The sequence below is a fragment of the Pseudomyrmex gracilis genome, unplaced genomic scaffold (genome assembly GCF_002006095.1).
Source record: "Pseudomyrmex gracilis isolate BER0280 unplaced genomic scaffold, ASM200609v1 scaffold_18, whole genome shotgun sequence".
Lineage (NCBI taxonomy): Eukaryota > Metazoa > Arthropoda > Insecta > Hymenoptera > Formicidae > Pseudomyrmex > Pseudomyrmex gracilis.
In genome coordinates, this window is record NW_018020602.1 from 692969 (window position 1) to 709516 (window position 16548).

Below are 16548 nucleotides of genomic sequence, written 5' to 3' on the forward strand. Positions count from 1 at the left end.
GCCTAAATCAGTACCGTAAAAACTACTACAACGACTACAAGTAAGAGCTTGTTGTGAGACGCGAGGAGATCGACTGCTGAGATTGAAATATATTATTCCTCGTTCGACATTTTTAATTCGTCTTAACTTTGTCCAATATCTCCAAGAGAGATCAATACGAATTGTTCACATTTGAGCGAAGCGGAAGATGATTGTGTCTCCCTATTGTATAGGCGAGACTATATTTATAATAACAATTGGCATTATCGTCACTGCCGGGGTCTAATATCGCCGCTTGTCATGTTAGATTACGTTAGATTACATCACGATCAGGGTACAAGACGATCTGTATACTCCTCGAAGAAAATGCCAAATCGGGGAGACAAAACAAAACTAAACAGTGTTACTAACGAGTGCGCTATTTCTATTCCCTACAATATCGAATATGAATCGTTTCCATTTTTGTGACCGTCAGACGATCGTTTAAGTTGTGATTGTCACAAATAGGAAAAATCGAAGAGCAAAGAAATATCTTGAAAAAAAAAAAAAAAAAAAAAAAAAAAAAAAAAAAAAAAAATAATCGAATTATGTTGAATTATAATGCGATTAACGCACTGTTATCTATGTCAATATTTGCGAGAAATTTTTTTTCAGGTAGTAAATCTCATCACCTGAAACAAATTTAACATTTATGTTAGTTTCANCAAATAGGAAAAATCGAAGAGCAAAGAAATATCTAAAAAAAAAAAAAAAAAAAAAAAAAAAAAAAAAAAAAAAAACAGACAAAAACTACGTTCACTAATCTTTGCACAAACGCACTGTTATCTATGTCAATATTTGCGAGAAATTTTTTTTCAGGTAGTAAATCTCATCACCTGAAACAAATTTAACATTTATGTTAGTTTCAACTGAAATGTAAAACAAAAAAGTTTTCGTTTCAGTAAAAATATACAACTAATTTTATACGAATTAACTTATGTAATTTATATATATCGAAAAATCAGTTTAACTGTTAAGACATCTCGAAATTGTAATCGATTAACTTTAAATTATTTAATTAATAACTTGTATAATATATAACAACTTATATACGATATAAGGCAACTTGTATGAGATACAAGTAATACATGACAGTTTACATAAACGCTTATTTTTTTCCATCATTTGTTTATTACATAAGTTTCGCTGTATATTCATGATTACAATTTTATTCAGAACACTAAACAACAAGGTTCACTTGGCCTTAATATCGCTAACATGTCATTGTATGATGACCTCAACGTATTATAAAGTCAAGGATTTATTAGTTAAGGCTTTATCAGTTAACCGGTCTCAAGAGTCTCCTCCCTTCTCCCATCTCTCCCTACGTCACACGAATCTCTTCGAGCAAACCAAATATTCTTGGCCGTATCGTAATTGTATTTGCATAAACTAATTGTCGATTGTGGGCTTAACGCTGGGGAAGGAGATAAATAAGAAAAGATAATACAAATGTCTCATGTGAATTCGCCAAAACATTGGGAATTCCATGAGAAAGCGTGTCGTGATCGTCGCCGATCGTTAGAAAAATTACAAATTTTTAATTTCAATTTTTTTTTCAACTATTTTCATCTTGTATTCGAATTCACGTTTTATTTGTCACTATTTATAACTCTATCAACTATATTCTTTAACGCAGAGACGCCCATACAAGATACAATTTTATATTTCGCGATAATTGAAAATTCAATAAGTATACGATTACGTTTGTCAATTTTATCATTAAATGTCATTAAAATTCTTATTTATATATGATGACACAAAAATAATCATTCATATATTTATAGTACAATTTAATTATTTTACTTCACTGATTTGAAAATATACGTTTCCTAATTCAATCATAAAGTTTTTACGAAGAGATTCAGGCAGGAAACATTTTTTTCTTTAAAAGTTCGTCGATCGCGGCGGCGTTCTCCACGCTTTCACGCTTGTTGTGCGACGAATGTTTCTATGTCACCCCGTGTAGGAGTATAAGAGAGTTTATCTTGTCTAGTCAGGTTTACTGATAAATAATTTTGTCATTTAGTCATTTTTTCTTATTGCTGTGAATAATAACATAAGACTCTTGTCTTTCTTTCGCCGAAAGTCCGAGCGAGTGTGGACGAGAAGCTGATGATAACTTTTTTGTATGTCAGAGAGACGACGACAGGACGACGATTAAACGTACGATGCGATTGTCCATATTAATGTATCGTCATTGATTGCTAGTATTATTATTACTATTATTATTAATTATCATTATTATATCATTATTGATCACTGATTATTACAATTAAGATTATTATTACTGATTATTAGTTATTACCGTTACGACTATATAATACCTTTGTAAATGAGAATCAAGACACTGATGGCTATAGGGAAAAGAAACTTAATAAATTGAAATTCTATTAACCCAAAGGTGTTTAATCTCTTTATTTCGATTTACCTTTGTCAGGAACAAGATAGAGCCGAGTTGTATAAGATAAAACATAATAAGGTAAATTAATCGTATTATTATCTCAGGTTTTTTAATCGTTTTATTGATAAATGTGTTACTTTCTGTACACAAGAACTCGTAATCACACAACTCGCCGAAGCGTGAAAATATTAAACTCGATCTTTCTCTCGTAGATACGTTCATGTGTAAAGTTACATAAGTTTCACGCTATTGATAGTATAATATTTATTATTTATATAAATTTACAGACTTTTTCATAGTGTAATGTGAGAACAGGTTTTCCACTTGTCCTCGGTGGCTTTGTGGCGTTTATGACTACACGCTTCCCCACTCTTCGCTCGATTTCTCTCATTTGCTTATCACTGCGATCACGAGGTAGTGTTAGTTACGATATTACGCTTCTCGAGTGCTAAAAATGTGTTATCTGGAAGAAAAAGTATGAGAAAAAAATGTATAAAACGTATTAAAAAATTTACAGGGAAATAAATAAAATGAGAAAATTGATACGAAATCAGGAGCAAGAGTGGGGAAGTGAATGTAAAATCCAACGTCTTATACAGTGTACAATGTGCCGCGGTTCCGATACGAAGTATCTGCATTGTGACGAGTGTCATAAGTCGTGTAAATACAATACATTGAAAGAGACATTTTACGAACGTCAACGATGCTATCAGTTTGAGCGGGATATTTATATGTATGTATTCATGTGTTTTCAACATTTCCATACTTTGGTAAAGTAATCACGCCAGTGAACTGGTAGTTCTTCAGAAGCACGGTTGTTCCAAAGTCGAAAAGTTGACCGCCGTTAGAGAATCTATTTTCAATACAAAGACGACTGATCTGAATCAAAAACGTTTTAGAACAAAGTGACTTTGATAATGTCGAAGACAAAGGATCTTACGAAATTGTCGGTTACTCAGTTGAAACAATTTTTAACATCTTTCGACGTAGTGATGTCCGATTTTGACGGTAAGTAAAAATCAACAAAAAAAACTTAATGTTCAGAACAAAAGAACACATATAGACACATACATGTTTCTGAAAAATCACTTTTATCTGATCACATATAAGATTTAGGCCGATATTCATAGTCGGATCTTATATTTAAGATCATCTTAAGTTTATCTTCAGATGGTGTACGAGTAGTTTTATTGGCTGCAGAGCATCTGAAGATAAACTTAAGATAATCCCACATTTATTTACATATGTATATATGACAGAAGAATTATGTGTGTTTCTCTAGGAGTTGTATGGCAAATCGATCATCCTATTGCAAATGCTTTCGAGTCTCTAGCGACACTGCAGAAGATGGGAAAGCAAGTGTATCTAGTAACGAATAACAGTACTAGAGACTCAAGCGCGTTTAGCAAACTTGCTCGTCATGCCTCTTTGGATATAAGTCCAGTAAATATTGATTTTTTTTTTTTTTATATCTTTGCTGATAACTTATATTACATAATCAGTAATTTGAACTGATATTAACATACATTTATTACACATGTATTTATATTTTTAATCTTAACACATTGACTTTGCATCAAGATTTGAAAAATTAATTACGCACTTAATATTGCACATTGTTATAAGTTTCAAGATAGCTGTGTGATTTACAGGATCATGTAATTAACACTATCAAAGTGATTATCTGGTATTTGAAAAAAATTAATTTTCAAGACGAAGTGTTCGCTATAGTTTCAAATGTGGCTCGAAAACAATTAATAGAAGCTGGAATAAAATTAGTAGAAGACGTAAGTTAATATATTCAACGATAAACAATAAGAATATTATCAGAATCAGTTTCATAAAAAATTATCACTAAATCGAAATTAAGAAAAAAAACCATATAACAAGTCGTTTAAACATTATCTGAACGTATAACGTCAATATATATATTTTAATCCTTTTTTTATAATATCATATTTTTCATAAGTTTTAGTAAAAGTGGAAATTGGTTGTTTTTGCAATTTTATTCATTCTTTTAGCATACATGTGTAAAAGTAAATAAAAATAAATTAAAATGACTTTTGATCTCACAGCCAAAATTTTTCGCGGATAATCAGACTGCGACCGTAAATGAAGTTATAGATCGGCCGTCTGTTAAAGCTGTTATTGTTGATTTTGATGTCACCGTAAATTGGATGAAGCTGGCTTTAGCTATATCATGCCTTGAACGTAAAGATGTATTGTATATAGTAGGAATAATGGACAATTGGATAAATATAAAAACATCACCTAAAATCAACATTTTAGGTAAGTGCATTAACGTGTACGTCGTGCAATAATATGTGCATTAATATATAAAAATATTTTAAAATTACTAAAAAAATGTAAATAAAAATAATACAACAAAAATCTTTTTTTTAATCTTGATTGAAGTTAGATAAAAAATTTTTAATTGTGATTAAAAAATGTGTGTGTTCTTAGGTCCTGGACCGTACATTCATATTATCAGTTCACAGACTGAAAGAAAACCAATCGTGTGCGGAAAACCTAGCTCAATTCTCAAAGATTACATTTTCGATAAATGCAATGTAACTGATCCACGTAGATGTCTTTTTATAGGTGACTCGTGAGTAACAAACGATTCATTTTCACATGTTTACGCAAACAAATATCTTTAATGTTCATGCGAAATTTATATCATATTAGTATTTGCATTTTGCTGTTTATCAATATAATTACTCTTACAAATTATGATATTTATTAATAATTATCTTATTCAATTTAAATTGGTTATACGTATATTGATTTAGAAATATTAATGCAGGAGTGATCAAGACATGCAGTTTGCTTCCATGTGCGGATTTACAAAACTTTTTGTCAGTACGGGAGTGGACACTCTAGAAAAGGCACAAAAACAAGAAGACAGTTGTCCCGATTATTATCTTCCTACTTTGGGTCAGTTATTTGCCGCTGTTGAAGATTTACAAAATTTATGTGCGACCATTAAAAATTAACGGTGTATTACCCCACATACACAAGAACATCTATTTCAAAATGACAAGAAAAACATTATATAACACAATTGTCTTTAACTAAAGATTACAAAAACTGTTTTTCAGTTACTGCTAAAAGAAAAAATAATGTTTTTACAAGTTACATTTTGCGCGTTACATTTCCGGATGTACATGAGACATAGTTTTCAAGTGTAATACACATATTATAATTGTTAAATTTTCAACATTTAAACACTCGACAAAAAAGTTATGTGTATGTAGAAACTTATTCAATAAATAATGACGTATATTAAAATGCAAATTTATAATTTCTTTATTTTATAAAACATGTACATATTACGTACATATGTGCAAAATAGTTTTATTTATGCATAAAGTCGTGTGCTACATCAATAATTCAAGTTTAAGCAGTCAACGCTAATACATGATTATCATTGAAACGGTCATATCAAGTCATTACATGAGTCATTGACGGTCGTTGTGGTGACAGATACGCCTCATCAGATAAGAAGTCTAATATACAAGCAGAGATGTTACAGTGCAGTGCACGATCGTTCTTTCTGTCTCGTTTTTAATTCGTGTCAGTTATCGTGCTTAAAAAAAAATTTATATTGGCGATAATGTCATGCTTAACATTATCTCTCATAATATATGGATTTCTTATAACAGTTAATTGTCGCAAGCATGACAGTAAGTACAATTTATTAACCTTAATTCTCTGTATCTGTATCTTTTTTTATTTAGCACTTCTTTCGAGATTCTATTTTAAAAAAATTCGTTAAAAATAAGTTTTGTAAAACTGTTTTTTCGTTATAAATAAACAATAGAACGTATTAATAAATACTTGAAAGAAGAAGATGACAGAATTGTTGCAATTTTTTTAATATTTTAAATTCAAATAAAATAGACCGTTAGACCAACGGTTCGGTTTAGAATGCCAAGTAATCGAATTCGTTATCACCTTGACTGAAAACACGAAACGCAGAGTTTCAGAATACTTTGGGTCACATAAAGCCACATACGTCGTGGGAAATTCAGGCAAGAGCAGCTAAAGATGTCGCGGAAAGACTTCTAGGCAAGGAAACGTCAAATTTGTTTGTTATGTTGGTAGATACCGATTTGGGTCCTATCGACAAAGATACCTTCAAGGTACAGAGCGTTTACTTTTTGTTACAATCATGCGTTAGATAATCCAGCTCCTTTTTCTCGCTGAAAAATGTAACTTATCGAGCAACTCGAATTTTTGTGTTTCGGCAGATAACAAAAAATCCTCTAGGCGAGATCGAGATTCGTGGCACTTCTGGAGTGGCGATCACGTGGGGTTTGCACTATTACTTGAAAAACTACTGTAATGTACACTTGTCGTGGGACGGTATCTCTGTGAACTTGCCAAACACGTTGCCGGATGTTCGAGTTAAAATTACGTCCAACGACAGGTGACAACGCGAGATTCACTCGTGATATATTTGTTTGTGATATTATGTGATAATTTCCTGTTTTTACAGATTCAGATATTACCAAAATGTGTGTACTGCGGGATATAGTTCAGCTTGGTGGCAATGGCAGGAATGGGAGAGAAACATTGACTGGATGGCTCTTAATGGTATTAATCTGGCTCTTGCTTTCACCGGGCAAGAAGCGATCTGGCAAAAACTGTATCGAGATTTCAACCTCACCCAGGAGGAAATTGACGAGCACTTGGGTGGACCTGCTTTTTTACCCTGGTTATATATCCGTTTAATTCTTAAGAGAATACTGGGTCTATGTTATAGATCGTTTTTATCAAAGACACGTTATTTTTACCGCGACACTTCAGGGCAAGAATGGGCAACATTCGTGGATTCGGCGGGCCATTGTCGTCAAATTGGCATAATCGCACCGTGCATCTGCAACATCAGATTCTCCGGAGAATGAGAGATCTCGGAATCGTGCCGGTGCTTCCGGCATTTGCCGGTCATGTGCCACGAGCTTTCGCTAGGCTCTTTCCAAATGTCAATATGACCAAAATCGAACCGTGGAACAGATTTGAAGATAAATATTGTTGGTACGAGTCGAAGCATCACAATTTTATACATTTCTTTTTTTCTGACATTTTTGCGTAAAATATATATATATTTACACTCTTAAGATTATTAAATAAAGTTTTCACACACAGCATAATTTTTTTTATTTTCAGTCCTTATTTATTAGATCCGACGGACCCGCTATTTCGCACAATCGGAGAGAAGTTTCTCAGAATGGTAAGTCAACATCAATTATAAAGTAAAATTCCAATAAAAACATTTTTTTTAATAAGATATAGAAACATAAATATTTCAGTACATCGACGAGTTTGGCACCGATCATATTTACAACTGCGACACTTTTAACGAAAATGAACCCGATAGCAGCGAACTTGCCTATTTGAAAAACGTCGGTCGTTCGATTTTCGCGGCTATGAACGCAATTGATCCTAAAGCAATATGGTAAGTGCAAGTGAATTTAAAATGACAATTTCGTATATATATTGTATAGTTTTTAAACACACTCGAATTTGTTTCGAAATCAAAATACTAATTATTTAGGTGCACAGATAGATACATGAAATAATCTATCTCATACGAAAATATATTTACGATTTCTCAAGGTTGATGCAAGGTTGGCTGTTTGTGCACGACTTTACATTCTGGACGGAACCCAGAGTTAAATCGTTCTTGACCTCGGTACCTACGGTAAACTTAAAGTCATCAATTTCAAAAACTCAAAAAAAATCTGACAAATGTAACAACCGTACGTCAGTTTGTAAAAATACGTACATGTTACATTGAGATAACTTAGATAGAAATTTGTCTTACGTCAGAAAAGAGTGTATGTAATATTTTCAAATAATAACATGCAAGTTTACATATCGCCAGACTAAAATCACTTGCAGGGACGAATGCTCGTATTAGATCTGCAATCGGAACAATTCCCGCAATATAATCGGTTGAAATCGTATTATGGTCAGCCATTTATCTGGTGTATGCTGCACAACTTTGGCGGTACTTTAGGAATGTTTGGATCCGCACAAATCATTAATCAGGTACGTCAGAAATTTTTTATATCACTTTTTATATTAAAAAAAAATCGACAACGCTGTTGTTTTTGCAAGTAGCAACCAAATAAAAGTTTTATTTAATGTATTCCTTCGTAAATTCATTTTTTTTTTTTTTCTAGCGTACGTTCGAGGCTAGAAACATGAATGGCAGTACAATGGTGGGAACCGGTTTGACACCCGAAGGCATTAATCAGAATTACGTAATTTACGAACTAATGAACGAAATGGCGTACCGTCACGAGCCCGTCGATCTCGACGCTTGGTGAGAATGCTCGCACAATCCCGATGTATCGTTGAAAAAGTATATATGTATATCGTTATTTTTTCTCTAAGTCTTTTATCGTATTTCGATAACGTATCGACAGAGCTGATAATTGAAAGCCTTCATAATTTTTTAAGTGTCTATTGTACAAAAACTTATAGAGAAATATAATTTATCTAATCGATTAATTGATAAATACAAGAAAATATTGTTAATCGACAGGTTTGAAAATTACGCTACACGAAGATACGGTGCATGGAACGAATACACAACGGCTGCCTGGCAGTATCTTGGTAGAACAGTTTATAATTTTATCGGCACGGAAAGAATAAGAGGACACTACGTTATTACCAGACGGCCAAGTTTAAATATTTCGCCATCGGTATAATATTCAATTTTAATAATAATATAAATTTATATTAGTGAATTTTATATTTTAATTTAGGAATTATATTAGTTAAAGATGTATCGTAATGCGAGTTTTAATGCAGATCTGGTACAAGCGCAAAAATTTCTACTTTATGTGGAATGTATTCTTAAAAGCGAGATACGGTAGAGAAAACAGTACTCTTTATAGACACGACGTGGTCGACATAACTAGACAAGCTCTTCAAATAATGGCCGATGATATTTATGTAAAAATCATAGATAGTTACAAAAAAAGAAACATCACTGCTTTTCAGTGAGTGTTGATATGATATTACGTGTACAGGATGTTGCACAACTATCGCATAACATTTGAAAAGTAGATGTTTTGAAACATTATAAGATAAATTCTAATACGCGCGAAAATAGCGAGCTTATAATTGTGACTGTAATTAATAATCTAATCTCTCTTTAATTTTGTTTAAAAATTTAACAACTATTTTGGCTTTGCCACTTTCATATTAGAACTTCCGTTTTATAATAATGTTTCAAAAAATCCACTTTCCAAATATTACACGATAATTGTGGAACACTGTTGACAGGACATGCGACTTTAGAAAAGTGAAATTTTATTCTTGATTAAAATACGTCACAGATCGCACGTAAACGCTCTGTTGGAACTCTTTGACGATCTCGAGTCTATTCTGGCGTCGGGAAATAATTTTCTGCTTGGCACTTGGTTAACCCAAGCGAAAAATATGGGTGACAATGAAGAAGAGAAACGGTCTTATGAATATAATGCGAGAAATCAAATTACTTTGTGGGGTCCAAATGGCGAGATCAGAGACTACGCGAATAAACAGTGGTCAGGAGTAGTCGCGGACTACTTCAAACTCAGATGGGCGTTCTTCCTCAGTGCTCTTGAAAAATCTCTGCTCGAAAGAACAAAATTCAACATCACTGAGATTAACAATAGGATATTTCGCGAAGTCGAGCGACCTTTCACTTTTTCTACGAGGCTTTATCCGGTAAAACCGAAAGGTAACTCATTCTTCTGAAAATTTTTCGCGAACACTCGGATCAATCGGTTTTACTTAGTTATTCGTCGCTTTATATATTTTTGTAACCACGATTTCTAGCAAACATATATTTTTGAAAATTAATATAAAACCTATTCAATATATAATACTATAATACTCGAAAAAATTGTATATTATAAAAAAATTGTATATTATACTTACTTCTTTTTAGGTGATACTATAGAGATAGCTATGAAAATAATTTCCAAATGGTACAAAGAAGAATTATAATCATATCAAACATCTTGAGGCTTGGAAATATAATTCATTTCTTAATTCATATACGTTTAAATAAATAAAAAATTACAGATATATATGTCTATACATTTTTTTAACGTATAGAAACATGTAGAGAGAAAACTTTGACACGTATAATTAAATCCTATACATTGTATCTCTCAATGAAAATAATTTTGCATTTAAAATATATGGAGGTAAATAAAATATCAATGTGTATGTATCTTCTTATTTCCTGAAAACAAAACACACTTTTAGAATCTCTAAACGCGCAAGCGTTTACGAACATTGATTTTTTTACTCCTTCAAGATATAATATTTTTTTTCATATATAATACATTTATATTTTTTTCCACAAAGTATATCAGAACGTTTTACATGACACGTTCCTCATCAAGCTGTAAAACGTAAAGGTAACAAACGTCTCAGATCCATGTTGAGCGCGCTGCCAGGATCGTCGAGATCTCGCAACGCCTGTGAAGTTTTTGTCTTCGCGTCGTCTCTGGTGAGCTCGTTTCGCTCAACGACCTTCTTCAGCAGTTGTTTTAACTGCGGTCCGATCCCACCCTCGGCGGACGACTCCAGAGTCTTCAGAACCTCGTTCGAGTACCCGGCGAAACGTGCGAATCCTTGCTTCCGCGCATCCTTGCTCAGAGCGTCGTAGAGGCTCGCCAGCTGTTGAAGTGCCGGCCTAGGCGGTACTTTGGTGCGCCTTAAGTAGCTGTTCAAACTTGGTCGTGGTACTTGAGCCACTTTCTCACCCAGCAGAGTGAACCTACCGCGCGACAAAAAAAAAAAAAAAAAACATAGCTTGTTAAAAGCGCTTTTTATTTACGCTCTTTAGATCTCTTATCTATCTGTTTATATTATTTATCAGATTTCTTAAACCGACGAAAGTTAAATTCAAAACTGCAATAAAGTTCTTTTATAATTTTCAGCGTTTGAAATTAAAATAAATATATTATATATTCATCAAACATTATTTGTGCGTCAAAAATATGTTTAAAGAATAAGTTTTGCAAAATAAAAACAACAAGTTGTGTCGTCACCTCGTTTCATCCTCTTCGTCTTCAATATTTTCCATCTTTTCGATCGAAAGTTCCGTTACGCTCTTTGACTCGTCGCTCATATCCGAGTCCTCGATGAACGGAGAGCTAGTTGTCTTCACAATTCCGTAAATTTCGTCCACAATGCTATCAATAGTCGGTTTCTTTTTCTTCTGCTTATCATCTGGCATTTCATCTGTCACAGAAGTCTGTGTTGACTGCTGTTGCGATACAACGTCGTGTAGCGAAGTTTCGACGACGGGCGCTTCGCTGAAGGAGTTTACCGATGAATTTATCACCGTGAAGAATTTTTCTTCCTCTTCGCTCTTCTCTGGGAATTCCTGATTGAATTCCTGCGTCTCCTGGACAACCTCCGGCAATTCGTGATTTGTTTCCGGCGTGGCCGATGACTCGTAATTGATTTCGACCATTTCTTCGTTCACTTCGGGCGGTTCTTCGTGGTCATCACTGTTAAAGACTATTGAAACGGTCGAATTTTCCACATGTTGCGCGACTTCCGGCGGATCGGAAGTTTCGAACAAATCTTGATTCGATATTTTATTCATTGGAGTCGAGGACAGTTGAGAAATTTCTGTCTGTTCGTCGTGCGCTTTCGTGACGGTTGTCGTCACAGAAATTCCTTCGGACGTCGTCGATAGCGATTGTTGATCCTTCATCGGCAAAGTCGTTGCTGACGACGATTGGGTTACTGTTTGCGTCTCTTCTACTTGCAGTACTTTCAATTGCTCGACCGCATGAAAAATCACCTATTTAAGAAATAAATTTCGCAACTGTTGTATCTTTCGATATATTCCAAAGTGTGTAAAAAATTTTTAATGCAGCATGTAAATGTTTTTCTATATTTAGATAAATATATGTAGTTTAGAAGCGCTTTTTATTAAATCGAGTAAAGTGTGTGATTCACCTGCATAGCGGCAGGAAGATATGAATTCGAATACACTGGCGTTGAAAAGGCCGGCGGCTTTTTAGCGACTCCAGCAAGAGCCTGAAGTTGTGAAAAATTTTAATTAACATATGAAGCACGCAAAAATATACGTATGTACATCCTCTCCTAGTTGGTAGCCGCAATCACATAAGCGTATATATTTATTGTACACGGAAATATTTCGCACACTAAAGGCAGATTGTCGAAAGTATTTATTATTATTCACTCACTCACCTATTATTACTGTAAAAGTTACTTACTTGTCGAAAAAATAAAACTACTATCAACCTGCACACTATTTTCATAATGAGATATTTCTTTTAAATTTAAAAAAAAAACACACACACTTTTCTCAAACACTGCGTGAATATAAATACTTTATCTATTTTACTGTCACAACAATACACCGATCTGTTTTATTCTTCGAGAAAATATTTCAAGATTCTAGACAGCCGTCGAGAAAAGAATTGATGATTTTCGCAGACAATCTCGAGGTTCGCGAACGGCCGTTGGGACGAGACTGGTCTCGAAAAGATTCATAACGGTCTTAGGTCGTCCTCGACGTCGCACACCTTCACACTCTTACGTGGACGACGCGTGTGTAAACGAACGGGTCCCTGTGCAGGATCGTTAATTACGTGACGAGTCGGCTATGTCTGCGACCGTGAATCGCGTTCATTGATACCAAGTCACAAAGTGACGTCTAAACTAAGCCATCATCGATATGCCGTGCACGTTTCTTGGGACGGATATTCCGCTTTGCACTCGGGTCAATTTGATCGGAATGCATCGACAGCAAGTCTTTTCTTCGCAATTTCTTTTGTATATACGCGGTTTATAAAATATGAAATAAAAAAAAAAAAATAAATAAAAACAAATTGTACACGTGTCGAAGAAATAAGATAATTTGATTGAACGAACTGGTGCCAAAACTAGTAGCTGATACTATAAGAAGAGAAAAGTTGATTCACAGTTATTTTATTTTTGCTGTTTATTTAAATAAACAAGTTTCTTCGAAAAGATTCTCTTCTTAAACATTCCTCAAACCATTTTGCGTCTTAGAGCGTATTATACCTGTGTGCATATTATATTGTTCGTATACCGACGAGCACTTCGACCTTCGACGACGATTTCCAATGTGACAACTTCCAATAAGAGTAAAATTTCTCTTTCAGTCAAAAACATCTTCAAGGAGAGTCGGTCGCGGACCAAGATAATCAGAAAAAAAATCACCTGACCGGTTTCACGACCAACTTTTATCGTCTTTTGTTTCGCGATTTTAAAATTGTCGTAGTTGCAAGTTGTTGAAACAAGGTTTTGATCTTTCAAACAGAGAACGTTTTATTCAATTTATTCGGAAATATCTTGTAAAAAAATATTTACTCTAACGGAACTTATGTTGCGTCGTAAGAAAAACGGGAGCATTTCTCTCTGTTGCAGAAAAACATTTACTGATTGCGCGACTATATCTGTTACGTTGCGCATGTGGGCGCCCTTATGCGATTATGCTTATTACGCATGAAACAGCATTATATATAAGCAGCGTTAAGTACTATATTGCCTTAGTTCTATCTGACACGCTTTACGACGCAAGAACAAGTTATACAGAAACACGGAATCCTCTTTACCGCGATACTCGCATTCAGCGATGGCAAGAGCGACCGGATTTATGTGGGTGTTATTCACGGCGGTAAGACGTTAACCTTTCAAAAACGATATCCCCCACAAACTTATTAATTATGATATTCTTCTTTCTGTTGATTATCAAAAATTAAGCGATTTGTGTGTGTGTTTTGCTAAATTGACACGTTAATTATTTTTCTTTTTATTTCATTTTGTTTAATTTAATAGTAAGTAATATGAGAATAAATAAAAATATATATGTGTACACATCATTTGCACAGGTTGCAATAACGCAGACGAAACCTCTGAACTCGACACTCGACGAATCGATCAATGAAATCGATCACGGTAATCACGCAAAGTCGAAGCCGCTCGGATTAAAAGAACGGCCGCGGAATTCTGCTTTGCCGACCAACGAGGTGCCGTTAACGACCACGCGAACAGCTGATGCAACAGTCGATTCGGCAGCCAGTACAGCGCGCGATACGACCGCACTGCCTGTAAGCGCTTTATTCCGTTTGTATTGACAAACATCAAATCTTCTTTGTGACGTCTCTCTTTCTCTCTCCCACGATTTGATCTCACTAATTAATTAAAACTTCAATATATACATTGTGTTATTGACTGTCAGCTTATTTCAATAATTTGATCTCTCTATTTTCTGTATATTGAATATGTATGTTGTTTAATTTGCCCTATTAATGCTCAATTAATTAAAAATCAATTAATTAAAAAATCAATTGGATTGATATTCATTTAATCGACCATATGCCATATAACGTAATATTTTTATGGCAAGTTCGAGGAGATTTCGACGACAAGACCGGGTCCGTTGTCGTGGTTCTTGGCGCCGCTCTCACAGAAGATCCAATTTTCGCCACAGTCCTTCCTGCAGGATCGTTTCGTCTTGCTAAAAGAGGTGCTCAACAATCTGGGCGTCAACGTGCAAAACGCAACGGCGAAGCAACTCGGAACCGGCGGTCTGGTGCACTTCACAGGTCCTAGTGACACCGGTTTCTACACAAATCGACTGGAACCGGCCGGTTTTCTTGGAGGCAACGGCTGGTTCGCCAATAAGGGCGGCATACTCGGCGGGCCTGGAGCTATTGTATCCACTGGCAGTCTTCTCACAGATTATCCGACTCCTTACAGAAGAAAGTAGGACGAACTCGTGTATATCGTTTATTCAAAACCGCATGTAAATAATTGAACGAGCGGAAATTATATTCTGTCGTAATTTAACATGCAACGCTAGTTTCGAACGCGATATCTTGAAAAAAATCTCTCATTTATCGAACAATTTATTTGTGCAACGCGGCACAGACTCATCGCTATTATGATAGTAGACACTAAAAAAAAAAAAAAAATAAATAATAATGTTTTCTTCGCACATATATCTACATACGGAATCGCGGCATTAGTAGTGTGTTTCCATTAGATAAAGTTATTGATATCGAGATCTTGCTCGATATAGTGAATTATTTTAAGTATGCGATTATTGTATTTTTTAAATGCATTTTTTTATTTTTAATATTTTTAGAATATATTTAAAATAATTGTCTAAATGACTTTTCGGATATTTGCTACTCAGATATTTCAGCTTGAATTGAAGAGATTTGAACCCGAGACGAGTAATGTCGATGGTTCCTTTCTTTCGTGTCTCGACGCAATTCTTGTCACTTGTAATTCGACCATGAAATAACGCCTGTTATGCGAGAAATCGCGTGCCGACAATCTCTCCTCGGGGGCGAGATTTATTAATAAAACCGATGACTGATTTGTGCGGTTGTTATCTCCGATATCACACGTGAAAATGACACGTACGTGAGAGGAGAGATCGGATAATTGGTAATGCGATCGGTAAAAGATTCTGTACCGCGCGTCGAATCTGTGCACCAAAATAACTTAAGTACGCCGCCGCAGAATAATATTAATAACAAGTCACTTTTTCAAACAAAAATGTTCAGTTTTCTATATTTACACATTGTATCAAACTGTAATCAACGTGGATTCTCAGTTAATTTTTTTTCAGTTTTTATTGTCGCGTTAAACAAATTTTGAAAAAAATGTAAGTAGTCATGCGGGCGGAAGTCGTCGCAGAGAGAAATTTTTTATTCCGATTGAGTGTAAACTCGATCTGTTTGATCCGATCGAGACAAACCGTATGCGTCACATTCTGAGCTAAGATTACATCTGTTTACTGTCTAGCTGAAGACAAAAGAGGAGTAGCATTTGATAAATTACAGATAATGAGCTACGCCTCTACGAATTTATGTACAGGCTGCACCTGTATAAGCAAACGTGATCGATGAGAGTGTGGCGACGCAAGTTTGCAACAGTGTGCGTTGTTTACAGATTAATTCTGCGTATCAACAGTTTGCCATGTCACGATTTTATTGACTCGTTAATGCGTAACTACAAATTATGTAAGACGCGTTTCATAATATTGTACGACAACAATATTCGGCTATGTGTATTGAAACAGCAAATATATA

At 34.5% G+C, this 16548-nt stretch overlaps 4 protein-coding genes across 5 annotated transcripts; 3 read left to right on the top strand and 1 right to left on the bottom strand.

The window, feature by feature from the left end:
• The first annotated feature begins 2693 nt into the window (after positions 1-2693).
• Positions 2694-5708, top strand: LOC109864234 (glycerol-3-phosphate phosphatase-like). Of its 2 annotated transcripts, XM_020445254.1 has the most exons (7): positions 2694-3155; positions 3222-3430; positions 3705-3865; positions 4075-4209; positions 4498-4711; positions 4886-5030; positions 5229-5708. In XM_020445254.1, the coding sequence occupies exons 2-7, from the start codon at positions 3340-3342 to the stop codon at positions 5416-5418; spliced, it is 936 nt and encodes a 311-aa protein (XP_020300843.1). In that variant the 5' UTR covers positions 2694-3155; positions 3222-3339; the 3' UTR covers positions 5419-5708. The 2 variants fall into 2 exon arrangements, with proteins under 2 accessions (XP_020300843.1, XP_020300844.1); XM_020445255.1 differs by having other exon boundaries at positions 2694-3430.
• Positions 5709-5912: 204 nt separating this feature from the next.
• LOC109864232 (alpha-N-acetylglucosaminidase) lies at positions 5913-10576 on the top strand. Its single transcript, XM_020445252.1, has 14 exons — positions 5913-6108; positions 6404-6567; positions 6676-6854; positions 6924-7142; positions 7235-7462; positions 7595-7658; positions 7738-7883; positions 8045-8129; positions 8330-8479; positions 8614-8756; positions 8979-9138; positions 9248-9438; positions 9778-10163; positions 10374-10576. Exons 1-14 carry the CDS (start codon positions 6039-6041, stop codon positions 10430-10432), a joined length of 2244 nt encoding a protein of 747 aa, XP_020300841.1. The 5' UTR covers positions 5913-6038; the 3' UTR covers positions 10433-10576.
• A 36-nt stretch (positions 10577-10612) lies between these two features.
• LOC109864233 lies at positions 10613-12975 on the bottom strand. Its single transcript, XM_020445253.1, has 4 exons — positions 12691-12975; positions 12410-12490; positions 11488-12251; positions 10613-11213 (listed from the first exon to the last, which is right to left on the bottom strand). Exons 1-4 carry the CDS (start codon positions 12733-12735, stop codon positions 10832-10834), a joined length of 1272 nt encoding a protein of 423 aa, XP_020300842.1. The 5' UTR covers positions 12736-12975; the 3' UTR covers positions 10613-10831.
• Positions 12976-14008: 1033 nt separating this feature from the next.
• On the top strand, positions 14009-15420 carry LOC109864231. The gene is made up of 3 exons (XM_020445250.1): positions 14009-14120; positions 14335-14553; positions 14853-15420. Exons 1-3 carry the CDS (start codon positions 14079-14081, stop codon positions 15213-15215), a joined length of 624 nt encoding a protein of 207 aa, XP_020300839.1. The 5' UTR covers positions 14009-14078; the 3' UTR covers positions 15216-15420.
• Positions 15421-16548: the final 1128 nt, after the last annotated feature.